This window comes from Cebidichthys violaceus, unplaced genomic scaffold, assembly GCF_023349555.1.
Source record: "Cebidichthys violaceus isolate CVI_PGR_0920_01 unplaced genomic scaffold, fCebVio1.0.p SCAF_119, whole genome shotgun sequence".
Classification (NCBI taxonomy): domain Eukaryota; kingdom Metazoa; phylum Chordata; class Actinopteri; order Perciformes; family Stichaeidae; genus Cebidichthys; species Cebidichthys violaceus.
Window position 1 is genome coordinate 174,904 of NW_027176284.1, and position 17,930 is coordinate 192,833.

At 42.2% G+C, this 17,930-nt stretch overlaps 2 protein-coding genes across 3 annotated transcripts; both read left to right on the plus strand.

Annotated features, from left to right (window-relative positions):
* The first annotated feature begins 921 nt into the window (after positions 1-921).
* Positions 922-4,644, plus strand: rpl9 (ribosomal protein L9). The gene is made up of 7 exons (XM_068705460.1): positions 922-1,032; positions 1,135-1,250; positions 1,669-1,764; positions 1,985-2,117; positions 2,249-2,329; positions 3,484-3,610; positions 4,489-4,644. The coding sequence occupies exons 1-6, from the start codon at positions 987-989 to the stop codon at positions 3,585-3,587; spliced, it is 576 nt and encodes a 191-aa protein (XP_068561561.1). The 5' UTR covers positions 922-986; the 3' UTR covers positions 3,588-3,610; positions 4,489-4,644.
* A 2,090-nt stretch (positions 4,645-6,734) lies between these two features.
* Positions 6,735-17,929, plus strand: rfc1 (replication factor C (activator 1) 1). 2 transcript variants are annotated; one of them, XM_068705463.1, is made up of 23 exons: positions 6,735-6,824; positions 7,269-7,412; positions 7,503-7,578; positions 8,176-8,292; positions 8,795-9,096; positions 9,260-9,337; positions 9,933-10,010; positions 10,103-10,471; positions 11,036-11,143; positions 11,282-11,461; positions 11,904-12,008; positions 12,278-12,689; positions 12,825-12,940; positions 13,100-13,214; positions 13,556-13,644; positions 13,937-14,074; positions 14,454-14,549; positions 14,642-14,895; positions 15,061-15,178; positions 15,418-15,563; positions 15,655-15,868; positions 17,049-17,231; positions 17,340-17,929. In XM_068705463.1, exons 1-23 carry the CDS (start codon positions 6,822-6,824, stop codon positions 17,448-17,450), a joined length of 3,552 nt encoding a protein of 1,183 aa, XP_068561564.1. In that variant the 5' UTR covers positions 6,735-6,821; the 3' UTR covers positions 17,451-17,929. The 2 variants fall into 2 exon arrangements, with proteins under 2 accessions (XP_068561564.1, XP_068561563.1); XM_068705462.1 differs by lacking the exon at positions 6,735-6,824 and having other exon boundaries at positions 7,248-7,412.
* The last annotated feature ends 1 nt before the right edge of the window (position 17,930 follows it).

Genomic DNA, 17,930 nt, shown 5'->3' on the forward strand with positions numbered 1-17,930 from the left:
AAAGAAAAAGAGCTGAAGTGAAATGTTTCCCAATCAGATTAGACGCGATTCGCTCTTTATAAATGGATATAAATGCGGCAGAGCTAAATAGGAGAAAATGTCGCTAACATATTGACATTAAAACAACTTCTGTATGTCGATTGGTATTTGTTCCCAATTTTACAGCTACAATATTTTGCTCACTGTACATTTCTGTTATAACTATAACCGACATACGCCATGCAAATAATCGTGACGTTCCTCGATTGTTTGATAATGCCTGGTGACGGCACGTACGTGCTCTACAATTGCGTCGTGACGTCCTTCCTTCCCCCTTTCCTTTGCTACCGACGAGGTGAGGATAGCTGAAAAACTATTCCTTGGGTTTCATCTAACTCCATCTGTGTCAATTAAGTGTGCTTTTGGCTTAAGTTTATACCACCAGATGCGGACATTATTGTGGTTCACTACATAAGCTGTATTTTGCCTTTACTTTAGGTTCGTTAAGAAATATCTTAGTTGTTTTTCCATCGGTTAACGTTACGCTGTCTGTCTGAGGCCTGGCGTTGTAGCGCCGGGTATCCGTGCTCAGGGCCGCTAGACGTTCAGTAACATATATGAAATACATTCACGCATTCTTGTGGCGTCAGCTGCTAATTACTCACATTTCTGTGTAGCAAAAGTATTCCTGCTCAGCGATACACATGTGTGACAACCGGTGTCAGTGCTCAATGTAGCATCCCGTTAGCATTAGCACAAGTGCTAGTTTAGGTAACAGTGTGGCTGTGCTCAGCTGCTCATTCTAGACACTTTTCATAACGGTGTCCAGATTTACAGTGGCCGCACTGTCATGTGAAACCAAACGGTGTACTGTAGTTGTGGGATGTACAACATGGCAGGTCAACATTGAATGCTAAGTAAAGCTATGGAAAGTAAAGCTGTCGTGTATCATAAGGGATGCAAACAAGCTTCAGAGCATTAAACACTCACTGCGTCTCTTTTACAGAATGAAGACCATTCTCAGCAGTCAGACTGTCGAACTCCCCGACAATGGTAAGAAACCGGTGATTGATTCATGCTATATTGAGGTACCTGTGTTTAACCTCTAACTTATGTAGAGTGTGGTTTCTTACACTTTATGTCCGTCTCTTGCAGTCGAGGTGAGGTTGAAGGGGCGGACGGTGACGGTCAAGGGGCCCCGTGGCAAACTCGTCAGGGAGTTCAACCACATCAACCTGGAGCTCAGTCTGCTGGGCAAGAAACAGAAGAAGGTACGGAGGAACACGGTTCCACTATGAAGCGTACTGTGGCTAACACTTGAGTGTCATACTGTAACGGCAATGTGTAGGCAGGCTCAAATACCACTGGGCGAAGTGATTAAATGGTTACCACGATAACCCATTTATAGAATGAGAAATTGTTGCTTGTATCATCACAATTACTTAAATAATTCAGAAGGGCAGAAGATCTGCTCTGTTATGACTATTTGTTGAAGAGGGCCCCGAGTCTGTAGGTGTTGACAGTTTAGGGCTGCAACTAGCATTTATCATTTTTCATTGAATTTTAATCAGAAAATTGCTAGTAACTCATTAAAATGTCTAGAGCAATATCCCAGAGATGTTGGTGATGTCTTGGAGTTGCTTGTTTTCCAACAATGAAAGTCATGAGTCGGCGTGCTGTCTTCCTCAGCTTCGTGTGGATAAATGGTGGGGAAACCGAAAGGAGCTGGCCACGGTCCGCACCATCTGCAGCCACGTCCAGAACATGATCAAGGGAGTCACTTTGGTGAGACTACAGTTGAATTTGTCTGATGCTCTTTGAGTTATTGACAAAGGCTAATTATACCGGTGACAAACTGCAATTATAAGATCTGTGCCCAGTCTTTATGGTGGGATTAGTGTGTTTTGTAGTTGTATGGTTTCTGTTCCGCCTGGCTGGGAGAACAATATATTTAGTTTGCCTCTACGCCTCGGCTCAATGCCTCTGTCATTCTGTCTGACTGCAGGGTTTCCGGTACAAAATGCGTTCTGTGTACGCCCATTTCCCAATCAACGTGGTCATTCAGGAGAGTGGAGCTATGGTGGAGATCAGGAACTTCCTGGGAGAGAAGTACATCCGCCGTGTTAGAATGAGGAATGGTGAGTCTGCAAGTTTTGGGAATATTGTAGTGGGGGGGGGTCCAAGAATCCCATGTTTTTGAGATGTGCTAATGTGTGACAGTAATTTGATCCCATTGTGAATGGTAAAATTGTTTCCATCTCTTCCCCAGGTGTGAATTGTGCCCTCTCAGTTGCCCAGAAGGACGAGCTGGTGCTGGAGGGTAACGACATTGAGCTGGTGTCAAACTCGGGTACGCTGTCGCCTTTTTCTCTACAGCTGTTCTATATGGCATAGTAGCTTTTCTCCACATCAGAGAGGAATGATTCTTAACATTACCACTGCTAACATCCTCCCCCATGTTCAGACCCATACATTCTGCTTTCCAGTTGTTAAAACTCTCCTCAACTTCAATGTTGGATTGTATGTCATTATTTCCTCAGCATCCCTGATATAATCATTTTAATTCATTGATTCAATAATACTTTTAAACACAGATCACGACATCTGTGACATTACTGTTGACATTTCTGTGCTGCTGGTTTCACATCAGTCATTGCATGTTGAAGTTAATCCTGTCAAAGCCCGCTCTGCCATTGTACAGAACAAATGGGTTATTCCACTAAACTGTTGACATGAGTTTGACTCTTTCCTGTCGTATAAAGTAGTAAGCTTCCTCTTTACCATTTGAGGTGCATTCATAGTTTTATCATTGATGAATGACGTGATGTAGAAAATTGCTGCCATATCTTTGTGATTTTAATTTTCCAGTATATGGTGAAATTCAGTTAATTCCAACACTTATTTAAAATACAGTATTTAATTGCAACAAGAGTGAAGTCAGTGGTTCCCAAAGTATTTTGGTTAATAGTGAAGCAAAATCAAATTTGTGTCTGTGCCGAGTTGTGAGCACTGGAACAAAGTGACTTATCTAACGTTTAGAGCTCTCAATAGACAAAATTATATTTTCCATCTAACAATGCCTCACCAACCCACTGACTTCAGTTATCTATAACCTCAAACATGATGTCAACACCTTTTTATCGTCTACATTGGAACATATTGTAGAAAATATGCTATCACTGTACCTCAGTTTAGTTTTTATTCGTACTTGGTGCCATTTTCTTATAAATTCTCTTCTCTAGCACCTTTACTCCCTGACACCAGATCATTAATTTTTGATATTGCCAAATACATTTTGATCCCCTAAAATGTGTAGGCTTATCTATAGAATCACTTTTCATGTGATGTGGATTTAACTACCATTACAAATGTGAAATACAGAGCCAAAACATCACAACTGTCATGATGTTAGTACTTTCTGATTCTCCAGTGCTCCTCAGTCTGATCTTCAGTCTCTCCTCTTTCATTGTTGTGTTGCTCATCATCCCAACTTCTCTGTTCCAGCTGCGCTGATCCAACAGGCCACCACAGTCAAAAATAAGGATATCAGAAAGTTCTTGGATGGTATCTACGTGTCTGAGAAGGGAACAGTGGAATCGTCTCAGTAGAATTTACATCCGCACTCGTTGAGGTCAGACACTGCTGCCAAAGCCCATTTTCTTTATCTTTCTATGTTCTTTACACTCTGATGTCTTTGTGGAAATGCAGCCACGTGTTTCTGTTCTGTAGTTGCTCTTTCCTCTGTTAGCTTCTGCAGTATGGTAATTTCTTATTGTTTTCAGGATTAATCATTGTATCTATAAAATAACAGAAATTATAAAAAAAAAAAAAAAACTGGTTTATAAAATACTCTTAATCTGACCAACAATACAAACGTATCACAGAATGTTTGTCATATATGATAAAGAAAAGCTTCAAAGCTGTACATTTTAGAAGCTAGAACCAGCAACTGTTAAAAAAATTAAACAATCGACCAAAAAAGTTAATAACTGTGTTGATACAATAATTGTACTCTTGATTAGTCATGAGTTTTATTATCTAAAACAATTAAATTAACTGAGATACTGCCTTGAATGTCATTTCTAAAATAAGAAAACATCAGTTGTATAGCATTAACAGTCTTTCAGTAGTTTATGGAGGATGCCTCTTTTACCAGGAAATCCAAACTTGTTACATGAAAGTTAACAATCAGTATTTATATTTCCTTTATAGTTAATGTGGGGCCACACAGTTTTGTGAAACAATACATGGACCATATCACCACAACATGGTTCCACTGGAAATCTATAATTAATAAAGCTGCCCAGCCGTATGTTTTTTTGCTTCAGATGCCTTGTCGTGTTTTTGGACTTAAGTTTAATTTCCTCATTTAAGACTAACCACGGCATCTAAAATCTGATTTATTTCAATGTTTTCTGAAGAAACTAGACATCTGCTTTAATAGTGCTCATGTCATTCAGGCCTCAGTAATTTAGCATATTGTGGTAATTTATGTATTTTTCTTTTCAGCGGCCTCAGTCTAAAAGGCCACCGCAGTCAGAAAGGACATCAGGAAGTTCCTGGACGTCTTCCAAGTCAGCGAGGAGACTACTGTGGTCGAGCAAGATGCAGAATTGTTCATCATGTCCTGTTATGACCAATAAAACTACCAACTTTTCCAGTCAATCTGTCCTCTGCATCTTTGTCACATTTATTTGTAATGCATGGAAGATAAAGTTTCATTTGTCACTGTACACAGGGTTAGCACAACAAAATGCAGTTGTATTTCCATTCTGCTACTTAAGAAAAACGCACAAACTATTAGCCCAACATGAAGCATTATTTTAGTCTCGCAGCATGAGGAGAACATCTGCTGAAATCTAGTGGTGCGTGTGTGATCACAAATTGAACAGTAATGGTGACTCCAAATAGAAAATGAGTTATAATGTGAACAAAGGAGATTGAACCTGCATTAAAAAGTCACTACTTGTTCACACCCAAGTGTTGAAGACAAAATTAAAACGATGTTACTTGTATGAGTAATACTAGAAAAAATAAATCTTTAGAGTTGTGAAATATAAAAACTAAACAATTTAAAAGTTTTGGTAGTTAAGCAATTTCTTTGTCGTATATTTAGTTTGTGATGTCAGGCGTGGGTCTCCATACTTTCTGGGGTTTAACATGTAGCTGCTGAGTTATGACGATGTTGCTCTATTGGTTTAAGGTCTGGGATCGGTTTGGACCAGGGCTGCATCGAACAGATCCGGTTGTCAGAAGCTGTTAGACATCACAGTGATGTAGCTTGCACCTATAGTCTCTGTAGCACTCGCCTCACTGATGTTTGAGGTCAGTTTCTCAGGTTTAACTATGCAAAGGGATGTTTCTACAGCTTTTACATCATTTAGTTTTCTAAAATGAAACATTGTAATGTCAGTGTTGAAACAAATTGAATGTCATTGCATTCACAGCCATAAATGCGGCCTCCCCTCTATATAAATTCAGATTTGGCAGGACGAAGAAGAGGATGAGAGTGAGCAGGAAAAAAGAGGCTGAGAGCAAACCTGCTGCAGAAATATCTTCTCTTCTTTCAGTGTCAGCCTGTTGCCTTGGTCTCCATGTGCTGAACCAGAGAAAGACCAGCTCTTGTATACAGTTGATTATATTTCATAACATTATTCATTTGAGCATTCATTGATTTTTATTGTGGACACTGGTATCAGTTTGAACTTGTCAACAAATCAAAGGGCACCAAATCACACACGGTGGCATCAAAGTAAATATTAGAAAAAGGAGTGAATTCCAGGAAACTTTCACCTGAGAATCAAAGGCTTTTTACAGCAACTAATATGTGATTATATTTCTCTCTAGAACTGTATTTCATTGAAATATTAATCTGCTGTTTTAGGAATCAAATTGAATGTAAAAATCTGAGTTATGCTTTATACAATTTCACAAATAATTGTATCCCTGTCATTTTTACCCTTCCACCGTCAGCGTTTCGACATACTGTATGCTCTTTTAAATCAGAAATTTAAGTTTGAGATGAAACACTTCTTCTTGTCCTCCTATAGAGACAAATATTGAACACGTGTCCTTTCAGTATATACATAGACATGCATTTTGGAAAGATATACAAAACTGTGTGCCCTTGAAAGTAAAAAAAACAAAAACAATTGCATAATCTTATTAAAACAATAACCAGGATACTCACTTGCTCAATCTTAATAATCATAATATTTAACTGGGGAATACTCGTAGCATACTCCTCATTACTTAGTATAGTATATGATTAGTCTCGTATTTTATTTTAAATCCTTAGAAATCAGTCCTACTTATTTTCTCAGCTTTATGTTGTATGTACCATGTGGTGCTTCTATCTTTGTCAGGATACTCCTGAAAAAGAGGTTTGAATAAAGTTCTTCTTTTAATTAATATCTGATCGATTTGTTAAGTTGTATCAGTCGCACTTAGTTAGAATTTAGAATAGAAAAACAAAAGAAATTCTCAAATTAACTTTGTATTATCTCTAGTATATACTATATACATTTTAAATATAATATATATATATATATATATATATATATATATATATATATATATATATATATATATATATATATATATACTCTTGATAACCCTATTTACTGTCCCCTTGCTCATAATTTGGGTGGTTTATTTGTTTTTCTTTTTATTGCTGTGTAAATCATTTTTGAAAAACAACCCGCACGTTCAGTGACGCACTCCAACCAACTCCCGGTTGTGCGTCATCTTCAGGCGACAGAATCCAGCTTCGCGCCAAGCAGTTGGATGATTAAATTACTTTTTCTGACAACAAGCCGTAAACTGCGAGAAAGCTGTTTGTAATGGTAAGTTACACATTTCATTCGCTCTGTCTGCACGCTGTCAATATAAACAACGTGGTCACAAAACGCGAAAAGAATCCTGTTGTCTTGTTGAACTTCTGCTGCTGTTGAAACGCAAGACAAGTGCTCAGTGTTAGCTCCAGCTAAAGATGAACAAGTGCTCCTCTAAGTCAGCGAGTAAACGTTGAGTTGGCAATAGTTTGCTCTGTTGTCGTGTAACAGTTGACATGTGCCTGCTGTATAAGAGTGTAAATGATGCACTTTTCCCTAAAATAAAAATAATCAATGTCAGAAAGGGAAGTCTTCAAACTGTAAAGCATCAATTTGTATCCAGTATGCAACGTTAACGTTGTAAGTGACGTCAGATAGATGTGATCTGTGTGCTCAGTCAATAACATCGTTATCTGGTTAAACATTAAACGTTACATGGGGACTGTCCGCGCGCAGGACATCAGGCGGTTCTTTGCACCGACTTCAGACAAGTCCGCGGTGCAGAAACCAGCTCCAACCGGAAACGTCAAAACAGAGAAGAAGAAGAAGAAGAATCCTTTCTCTTCCGACGAGGATGTGAAGAAGAAGGAGACCACCAAGGCAAGGAAACAATGTCGCCCCCTTGCCCTCCTTGCAGTGATTCATCTGTTTCATTATTCATCATGTTTCATTGTGGTTCATATGCTTCAGGTGAAAAGCTCCGAACCAGAGGAGAAACGGAAGCATAGTGAGACAAAACGGAGGAAGCATGCAGTCATAGAATCCGGTATGTATGATTCTGTGCTTCTACATAATGCACCGTGATGCTCCTGTGTTATTGTTACATCTGAGGCACAGAGCAAAGCATCTGTTCCATCTTTGATATGCAGAGGGATGTTCTGTAATAATCACCGTTGTTGAGAAGGCTTTTCTAGGCTGACAATCTGATTGAATTGTCATTTTGTTTTATTTCAGTCGCTGAACAAATCTGAGATGCGGGCGGCGATTCAGAGGTTTCCTGAGTTTTCTTCACTCCATCTGGATAACAGTCATCCATCTGCTGAGAGATAAAAAAAAAAAAGATATTTAAAATGATTTCCCGAAGTTGCGACTCTTAATTTAATAATTGAGATTGGGATATTTGTGACCCTTAATTAATAAATTAAGAGTCGTAACTTTAAATATGTTTTTTTTTAATCTCTTATCAGATGGAGTACTTTTTTGAATCAGATGGACTGAAGAAAACTCTGGAAACCTTTGAATTGCTGCGTTGCTTTGTGAAGTAGAGACTTTTTGATCTGCTGCGGTCGACAGTTTGACTCGTTGCTCTTCGACCTCCCTGCGTCTTCTCTTCATGGCGCGTCTCGTTTTTCTGTCTGTCCAGACTCCGAGGATGAGAAGCCAGCGAGGAAGTCGAAGAAGTCCCCCAAAGAGAAACAGACGGCGAGCAAAATTAAGCCACCGCCCAAAAAAGATCCTGTGCAGTATGTCTCTGAAACAGGTAATGGATCGGTGGTTTCTCCTTATATTGCAGACACACATGCCTTAACTGTGCAACATGACCTGACGTCCATGTCGTGACTAATTGTCACATTTACCTTGATGACGATGAGGGGAAAGAGATGATCTCATACAGAAGTATAGCCGTAGTCTGCACGTCTTTGAAATCTGACTTCCACAGAGAGAAACATATATTAGTTTGTGGCGCGATCCCTGTCTGTCATACCAGCTACAATCTAGCTGGTATGACAGACAGGATCTAGCTGCTAGATCCTGAATAAAAAAGTCCTGGAAAAGGATCTCTAGAAAAGAGTGGTCGATTAAAATGAAAATAAATAGGTCAGGAAGTGCAACAGGCAAAAATACATTCGTTCATGTCATCATGTTAAGAATTAGGGAAACTCTAAACGCATTAGTAGGAAGATGGGTCCAGCTTGAATATGAGGAATGGAGTATATTTATTGAAAATGTATTTTGATTTGATTTCTCTTTTTTGTTTGTAGACTCAGACAGTGACAATTTTCAGTCTTTGAAGAAGGTCTCCAAACCCAAACAGAACGGCACGGCCAAACAGACAAAAGCAGGTGTGGGCGGTGCTGCTCGTCCGGGAGTCAAAGAGGGGCTGAAGTCTCCGCCCAAGCCCTCCTCCACACAGGGGAAAGCTGTGCTGAAGTCTCCCGTCACCCCAAAGTCAACTCAGCCTCCTCCACGCAAACAAACCCCCACCTCAGTACTCGACTACTTCGGCAGCGCGGCTGTCCAGCGGTCCGATAAGAAGCTCGTAGCCAGCACCAAGCGAAAGGCCGTGAGTGCTTTTTCATCCAAACCGTCAAGATTCAGGGCTTTCTGAGTAACACCCACTGAACCCTTTACTTAACTGTTTTGTTTTTTTCAGCCTCTCATCACAGTATCAAATAAGAATCCGTTTACAACAAACTGACTTTGTTAAAAACTCATCTTCTCCTCAGCCAACTCAGGAAGCAGATGATCTGATGAGTGATGAGCAAATCGCCAAACAGCTGCAGATGGAGGAGGACATGATGGAGGTATCCGTATAACAGCACTAGTAGTTACAGCAGAGACAAGTAGTCGATTGAGAGAAAATGGGTTTTACTGTCTTTCATGTACCATTGACAAAATATTGAGAATTTTATTATTTATTTCCTATGAATTGTAAACTGGATACATTTTGGGTTTTAGACTCTTAGTAGACACAAACCGATTGAATATATCATGTTAGGCCATGGAAAATTATAATGGCTTTATTTTTTTTAACATTTTATAGGCAAAAATATTAATCTGAGAAAATAATCTGCAGACTCATTGATAATAAAAATAAGCATTAGTGTAGTACTTGTTATGTAGTGTGCCTGCCTATAGGGGTATGGTGATGGTGCACCCAAAGTTAAGAACTTAAAACGTTTGCCTCTCATGCCTGGAAATGTGAAAAATAGAAATATGAATCTTTTGGAGAATTACTGAAATTTAAATAATTCTATAATGTTTGCTTGAATACTTTAGTTGTCTGCGTTACTCCCAGGAGTAACGCAGACAACTAAATTTGCTGCTCAGTTAAAACCTTTATTCAAAGTCTGCCTTCTTATTCTCTTACTTGTGCCTTCTTGATCCAACCTCACTCAGCTGGAAAAGCAGGTCCATGAGGACGAGGAATTTGCCAAAACTCTGGCCATGCTGGATGAGGAGCCTCAAGCTAAGAAGGTCATATAAAAAAAACAACACCACAAAGGGACGTCTGTTTTTTATCTCAGTGGTTGTTGAATATCACTTTGTGTGTGTGTGTTCTCATCCAGGCTCGTAAAGGCTCTGATGAAAAACCAGCCGCTACTGCAGCTCCCAGAAGGAGCAGTACAGACTCTGCTGCTGGCAGCAAGAGCAGCCCGTCAAAGACCACCCGAAGGGGCAGGGTGTCGGAGGATGCGATTGGCCCGACTCCTAAGAAGGACCCCGCCCCCGTCAAAGCCAGCTCCAAACTGGCCATGATGAAGAAAGAGAACGAGGAGCGAGACGAAGGGTCGAAGGGCAAAACGCCGGTTTCGCTCACAAAAGTAAAAATCTCTCCCAAAAAGGAGCCGCTCGCTGCGTTGAGCTCGGACAAGAAGTTTACTCCCAAAACGGGAACCACACTTACCACGGTTAAAACTTCTCCCAAGAAACCAGAGGTGAGCAAACACAAAGCACACAAACGCATCGGCCCAATCCCAACCTCCACACTCACAGACTTTGAGGCACGTGAGGGTTTAGTTCTGTCCCACTGTCAGATCAAGTGTTTGAGGGCTCTCTGGCAGACATTTTGAGACCTTTATGAAACCTTTACGTAATCTGCATTTCTGCAGACTTTGCCCAAGGAAATTACTCACAATTCATAGCAATGTGACGGTAAACACAGGGTTTACCGTCACATTGGAGATGTTAAAAAAAAAAAAAAAAAAAAGGTAAACAAAGAGGACGGCACAGGTGTGTCCAGCCTGGAATATTACATTTACTCAGAAACATTAAGTAGTAAAGGTGGAACATTAAAACACATGAAATCAGAGGAATGGAATCAGGGACTATATTACACTCACACTCAACCATTTACCAGGTGAAGTCAATCCCTGGGGGTTCAGGGTTTGAGGCTTTAGGGGGGACATTGGGATTGGGCCGTCATATATATGCAAAGTAAAAAACAGAGAGTACACAAGTTAAAAACACAGTAAATGTCTTCTGTCTCTCAATGTGATTAGAGTACGAGTCCTGAGGACGCAGAGAAGAAGAAGGTCAACTCTGCAGCGTTCAGGAACTTCCTCAACAGAGATGGACCACGAGCGCTGGGCTCCAAGGAAATCCCACAGGTAACACACACACACACACATCAGCCTACAGACTGACTACCATCTTCCTTTTGAACTTTATCTTGTTCCTAATCACTGAGTGTGTGTGTGTGTGTGTGTGTGTGTGTGTGTGTGTGTGTGTGTGTGTGTGTTTTCCAGGGTGCAGAGAACTGTTTGGAGGGCTGCATGTTTGTGCTGACGGGGGTCATGGAGTCCATGGAGAGGGATGACGCCAAATCCCTCATCGAGCGCTACGGCGGCAAGGTGACGGGCAACATCAGCAAGAAGACCACCTACCTGGTGCAGGGCAGAGACAGCGGAGTCTCCAAGCTCGAGAAGGTGACCGACCTGATCCGGACTAACAAAGTCAGACCCAGAGAAGCATGTCCTTAAGAAAATATGTGTGATGGCGGAGAGCACTGATGCTGACTTGCATGGTTCTTGGATGACTTTATATTCATATGAAGACTAGTAAACTTAAAATAGTTTAAAAGCAGTCTACATTCTGCTTCAATACATTATGGTATATAACTGGTAAATTGTACAGGCCATAATAATGAGCTTATTCACAGTTAATCAGTGTGCAATACTGAGCATTTAAACATTTCTACTGAATCAGGTGCTGTGTTATAAATGTAATGAATGTGTATTGTTTATAAAATGTTTCTATAAGTCTATTCAAGCAGCAGCAATCTCACTAATTTGACACATTCTGTCTTTCCCTTCCTGTATCTGCCCGTCAAATAATATAGTGTGTTTGTACAATTTACTTTATTCTCAGGCGGAGAGTTTTGGTACCAAGATCCTAGATGAGGATGCTCTGTTGGAGCTGATCAGAACCAAACCAGGGAAGAAGTCCAAGTATGAGATCACTGCAGAGGCTGAGGTCAGCTCTTTTGTACCACCTTGTCATTTGCAAGTGCTTTCATCATTTCAAGTTTTAATTGTAAAAAGAAATGTTATTTCATGCTTTATCACAAAGTAAGATGTCAAAACCTTTTTTTAAGGGAACAGGAATCATAAACTAATCTGTATGTTGCAACAGAAGAAGCAATTTAATGTCAATTGATCTTTAACCTCAATTATGGATGCATGGTATGATTTGAAGTGCTGTAACAAACCGGGGTGTTTTCTTTTTTCTTCTTCTTTTTTTAGTGCAAAGCCTCAAAGACCAGGACTCCCCCCAGCAAGACATCAAAGAGCACCCCCAAAGCCCAGAAGATCTCCCCCTCCAAGGGGAATTCCCGGTCCCCTCACACCCCGAGCCCGTCAAAGACCGGCCTGGTGCAAGGCCACGGTGCCAGGACCAGAGGTGGAGCCACTCCACCTGGGAGAGGCTCGGGTCACACAGCCCGCCGGGAGCTCGGCCTTTCCTCTTCTTCCTCTTCAGGAAAGTCATCCCCATCGGCGACAGGGGACGACGCCAGTCTGCTGTGGGTGGACAAGTACCGCCCGCGCTCTCTGAAGACTGTGATTGGTCAACAGGGAGACCAGAGCTGTGCCAACAAGCTCCTCCGCTGGCTGCAGAACTGGAACAAACACCACAGCGGCTCTTCCAAGCCAGCAGGTAGTAGACGGTTGATCTCTCTTTGCGTAATCTCATTTGAGTAATGATAAAAACTACACACCAGAGCTCGTTTTAGTTCTGAAAACTGTATCCGTGTTAAACAGCATGTGCTTTGTGCCGTTTGTTGCTGTGCAGCTGCAAGGTTTGGTAAGTTTGGAGGAGGGAGAGATGATGGATCAGCATACAAAGCTGCTCTGCTCTCTGGACCTCCGGGCGTGGGGAAGACCACTACAGCAGCTCTAGTCTGTGAGGTCAGTCTGAAAACACACAGGCATGTTTTTGGGTGCTTTTCTATGTATTCACAATAGTCGGTGTATTCTCGTTTCAGTATTGCTGCACCCATGGTCTCTCTCGTCTCTTTTTTTTTTTGGCTCAACCTCTCCACTGTGTTTGTGTGTGTCGGCCTGCAGGAGTTGGGCTTCAGCTACGTGGAGATGAACGCAAGCTGCTGTCGCAGCAAAAACAATCTGAAGGAAGTTGTCGCAGAGTCGCTCAACAACACCAGCATCGAGAGCTTCTACAAAGGTGATCCCTCTTGTCCTTTTTGTTTTGCAATGTTTCCTTCTGTTACACATGTGAACCTACTTTAGCCTTTAGTGTTTAGAAGGTTTTAATTGTGAAGCAGCAATAGGAACAGAAGTCTTCTGAGTTTGATTTGGTTGCATAACAGCAGTTGTTAAAGCATTACTAAAAAAAACAACTGACCACTGTTAGCTCCATGCAAGAATCATTTGGAGGCAGATAAAGTGTAATTACCTTAAAAGAACAATGATCTTCTCTTCAAGAATCACCATTTTCACTATTCACCCAGAATTGAACTGAATTGAGTACTGTGGTCTATGTGACTGTTGGTGCGTGTTTTGTAGGCACCTCTGAGAAAGTGAGCAGTAAACACGTCCTGATCATGGATGAGGTTGATGGCATGGCTGGCAACGAAGACCGCGGAGGAATACAGGTTAAAAACCCCAAAACCTTTCTCTGATAGTCTGTGTAGATGTTGATCTTAACTTGTAGGTAGGAATACAGATGTTTAAAGAAAAACATCAGGTTCATGTGTTCAATTTGTGATGACATTGGTGCATCATTTTGGGCTGTTTTAAGTGATGTAAAGCAATAATTGCTGTCAAATCGGCATGTTTCATTGATGATAACTGTTCCTAGCTACTGTTGCTGCAGGGACTGAAAGTAACAATTGGTGGACAGATGCGTTGCGTTGATACTGACCTCTGACCCTTTGCCTCCTGCAGGAGATGATCGGCCTAATCAGAAATTCAAAGATTCCCATCATCTGCATGTGCAATGATCGTAACCACCAGAAGATCAGGTCGCTGGCCAACTACTGCTTCGATCTTCGCTTCCAGAGGCCGCGAGTGGAACAGATCAAGGTAACCGCACACACACACACACACACACACACACACACACACACACTGTCCCACATCTGACAAGTTTTCTCGGATTTGGGTTAAAACTTAAGGATACAAGACACACAGAGAAGCTGAATGAATCTAACTACATGTCAATCTACAATTGTATGCATTTGGTTAGTGGCTAAAAACCAGCTGATGATATACAAATGAATGTTTATGGAGTTGAAGGGAAACTCATTAATTGAATTTGATTGTAACCAATTCCTAATAATGACCCAAAGAACGGCTGTCTGTTTGTTACCCACTTTTAAAATTGAAATAGTTCAAATGGGCTCTTAAATGTAATCATTTACTGTTAACGCTCCATCACTTCTGTTTCCTTTTGATCTTTCAGGGAGCCATGATGTCCCTCGCTTTCAAAGAGGGAATCAAGATCCCACCCCCAGCTCTTAACGAAATTATCCTAGCCTCCAATCAGGATGTCCGACAGGTAAAGAAGATGAAGTCTTATAAATTTACACTGAGGACATGTCTTCACTCGCAACCCTCTGACCATGCTCACTGTTTTCTTTTTTTCTCCAGGTGATCCACAACCTGAGCATGTGGTCGGCCAAAGACAAGGTGATGACGTATGACCAGTGCAGGTCTGACGCAGCCAGTGCCCGCAAGGACATGAAAATGGGGCCGTTTGACGTTTGTAGGAAGGTGTTTGCCGCAGGGGAGGAGACCTCCCACATGAGTCTCATCGACAAGTCGGACCTCTTCTTCCACGACTACTCGCTAGCGCCGCTCTTTGTCCAAGAGAACTACCTGCATGTTCGGCCCAAGGCTGCCGGGTGAGAGAGGCTAGCTGTTTCCATTCTGTCTATGCTAAGCTAAGCTAGTTGCTCCATTAAGTGCACAGACACGGGAGTGGCAGCAATTCTCGACAAGAAAACAGAACAAATACGGCCAGCGGTGTGGAACTGTTCATGTGATACTTCATGTTCCTCTTCTCATAGTGGGGACCTGAAGTCCCACCTGATGCTGCTCAGCAAGACGGCTGACTCCATCTCTGACGGAGACCTGGTGGACCGACAGATCCGCTCTCGGCAGAACTGGTCGTTGCTGCCCACCCAGGTAACACACACACACTCGCACACAAACTTTAGAAGTGAGGGAGACTCATCCTTGTATGTCAAGGTGTACATTTGAATGATGCATTTTCATGATATTTAGATTAATTAAACACACGCTCCTGTGTCGGGGTACCAGAGATTCATTATTGTGTGTGTGTGTGTGTGTGTGTGTGTGTGTGTGTGTGTGTGTGTGTGTGTGTGTGTGTGTGTGTGTGTGTGTGTGTGCGTGCGTGCGTGCAGGCCATATATGCCAGTGTGTTACCAGGCGAGCTGATGAAAGGCTACATGAGCCAGTTCCCCACCTTCCCCAGCTGGCTCGGCAAATACTCCTCCACCAACAAACATTCCCGCATCGTCCAGGAGCTGGCCTCACACATGGGTTTGAAGTGAGTAGGCCTTGATTGCTACCTGTTAACTATTTACACACAAAATCACACTGGAGTGTATTTGAGAGTCTCATTTGTTTGGCTCGTGCAGGACGTTGTGCAGCAGACAGGCGGTGAATCTGGACTACTTGCACTACCTGCGGCAGACGCTGCTGAGCCCTCTGCAGAGGCTCGGAGCGGAGGGCGCCGGGGAAGCTGTGCAGCTGCTAGACAACTACCAGCTCATCAAGGAGGACGTGGACAGCATCATGGAGATCAGCGTCTGGGGCGGACAGCCAGACCCCTACTCCAAACTGGACCCTAAGGTCAGCAGGAGGGGGAGGGAGTGTTGTTCAGAGTTTGGTGTTTAGCATGGAAGCAGGGGTCGAAAGTGACGCGTAAGGAATTACACCACAGTTAGTTCATGCTGTTGTGATTGGCAGACAGCGTCATTATCACTCTGCTTTGTTTATCCACATATATCTGTTAACAGTGAAGAAGAGAGACATTCTGACTCCTAGCAACTTACATCAGCATTACAATATTTGATCCATACAAACAATCTTTTAATTGTCCGCTCAGGATCAGCACAAATGAGATGTAAACACAATTGACCAATTATAATTATGAAGATATTTAGTATGGCTGCTTTAATTAACTTTTTCTTCTTTTTTTTTTTGTTGTGACATAAATTATCAGCTTTTTTCCTTTACCTGCAATTCATAGAGGATGAAATTATCATATAATAGCAGTCATACTTTTGACACTCGCCAAACTCCAGTTCCAGTTCTTCACAGTGTGACTTCCCTTCTGTGGTGTCGCTTAAAGCTAGGGGGCAGTTGTTTCCCCCCCACTGATAGTGAGAGTACTGAAAAATATCATAATTTCAAGACAACAAAAGCACCGTTGACCTGATTATGACATATGACGCTGTTGATCGCTTTCTGTTTTGGATTTCCTCTGAACACGCTGAGTTTCTTTTTTTGGGGGCGTTATAGCTTCTGCCATACTTCTATCTGCTGCCGCTAAGGTCTCTACTCCCACCCTTTCTGCCTGTCAAGGTATAATACAGGTAGACGGGCATACCATGTAACCAATCAGAGAGCTAGAATCAGCAGCCACACTGTGAAGAAGTGTAAGAGCGCGAGTTTTGTTGATGGCACTTTTTTTCAGCTCATGCAACGCCATTGTTGTGGAGTTGTTAAACTACTCGTTCTGAGAGCAATCTGCATTCTTCTGGTGTTCTCAGTGAATGTCTCCACAGACACCTCGGCTCCGCTCTACTGAGAAATACAGACAGCTTTCCCTGGCAGCAGTAGGCTTCATCAGCACTGTGTGAACTCCCTTGGCAAGGGCTTGAATGTCGTTCATTTATATAGAAAAGTCCTGCACGCTAGCTTTAAATGAGTGTCACTTGACCCAGCCGTCGGATGACTATGTTCTCAATCATCAGCGTTCACCAGAGCCCACGTCTTCTACTTCACAACACACACTGTCTCCTCGCAGGTGAAGGCAGCATTCACGCGGGCCTACAACAGAGAAGTTCACCTGACGCCATACTCCCTGCAAGTGGTGAAGAAGGGCCGCCGCGGTGGTGGCGGGGGGGAGTCTGAGGTGGGAGGAGAGGACGTGGACAACGAAGCGCAGGAGTCCGAGGACGAGGGCCTCAAAACAGACGCCATGATCAAAGTGAGAGCATTAACAACGAGATAACCATGTCAAACCGTTAGATCCCATGCGCACGCCTTTATGTCTTTCTCTGTTGACATGTTGTCTGTGTCTTGTTCCTCCCTGCAGCAGAAGAAGGCCAAAGCACCCAAGGAGTCGAAGAAGAAGGAGAAGAAGGACGATTCTGGGAAAGACAAAGGGAAGGGAAAAGGAAAGGGGAAAGGCAAGGCCAAGAAATGAGCTATGACCAGAGGAGAAGACTGTCCTCCCGCCGCCCCCACACACTGTAATATTGTTTCACTGCACTTGCAAAGATCCTTAAATGAGTATCAGAAAGTAGTGAGTCTGCTTACTGCAGGCAACTCTAAATGCTAACCCCACTAAGCTAGTAAGAAAGGTTCCCACTTTTTTAACTTCCTGTCGTGTTTCCATCAGAGCGAACACATGCTGTATATTATCTGCTGGTTCCCTCCATTATCATGTCTATATAGCTCCATAGCGACGTGTCTCATCAGGAGTGTAGTGGGCGTCTCCCGTCGTGAGTTTGAGGGTCAGGTGTTGAGGCTGTAAATAATGTGACTGATGTAGAAGTCTGTTCTTTTTGCTACGACTCCAGTACAGAAATGTTTTAGCTCTATAGTTAGCACTGATGTTCTTGTAAATTGCAATTTTTGTAAAAAAAAACCCCATTTCATGAGGATTAAAGGAGAAATATGTCAC

Coding starts and splice junctions, on each gene's coding strand:
- rfc1 (XM_068705462.1), top strand. CDS start 7,248: ATGGGGACTGTCCGCGCGCAGGACATCAGGCGGTTCTTTGCACCGACT. Junction 14,075..14,453: donor CGCGAGTGGAACAGATCAAG/GTAACCGCACAC, acceptor TTGATCTTTCAG/GGAGCCATGATGTCCCTCGC. Junction 17,232..17,339: donor AAACAGACGCCATGATCAAA/GTGAGAGCATTA, acceptor TCCTCCCTGCAG/CAGAAGAAGGCCAAAGCACC.
- rpl9 (XM_068705460.1), top strand. CDS start 987: ATGAAGACCATTCTCAGCAGTCAGACTGTCGAACTCCCCGACAATG. Junction 1,033..1,134: donor TGTCGAACTCCCCGACAATG/GTAAGAAACCGG, acceptor CGTCTCTTGCAG/TCGAGGTGAGGTTGAAGGGG. Junction 2,330..3,483: donor TGAGCTGGTGTCAAACTCGG/GTACGCTGTCGC, acceptor TCTCTGTTCCAG/CTGCGCTGATCCAACAGGCC.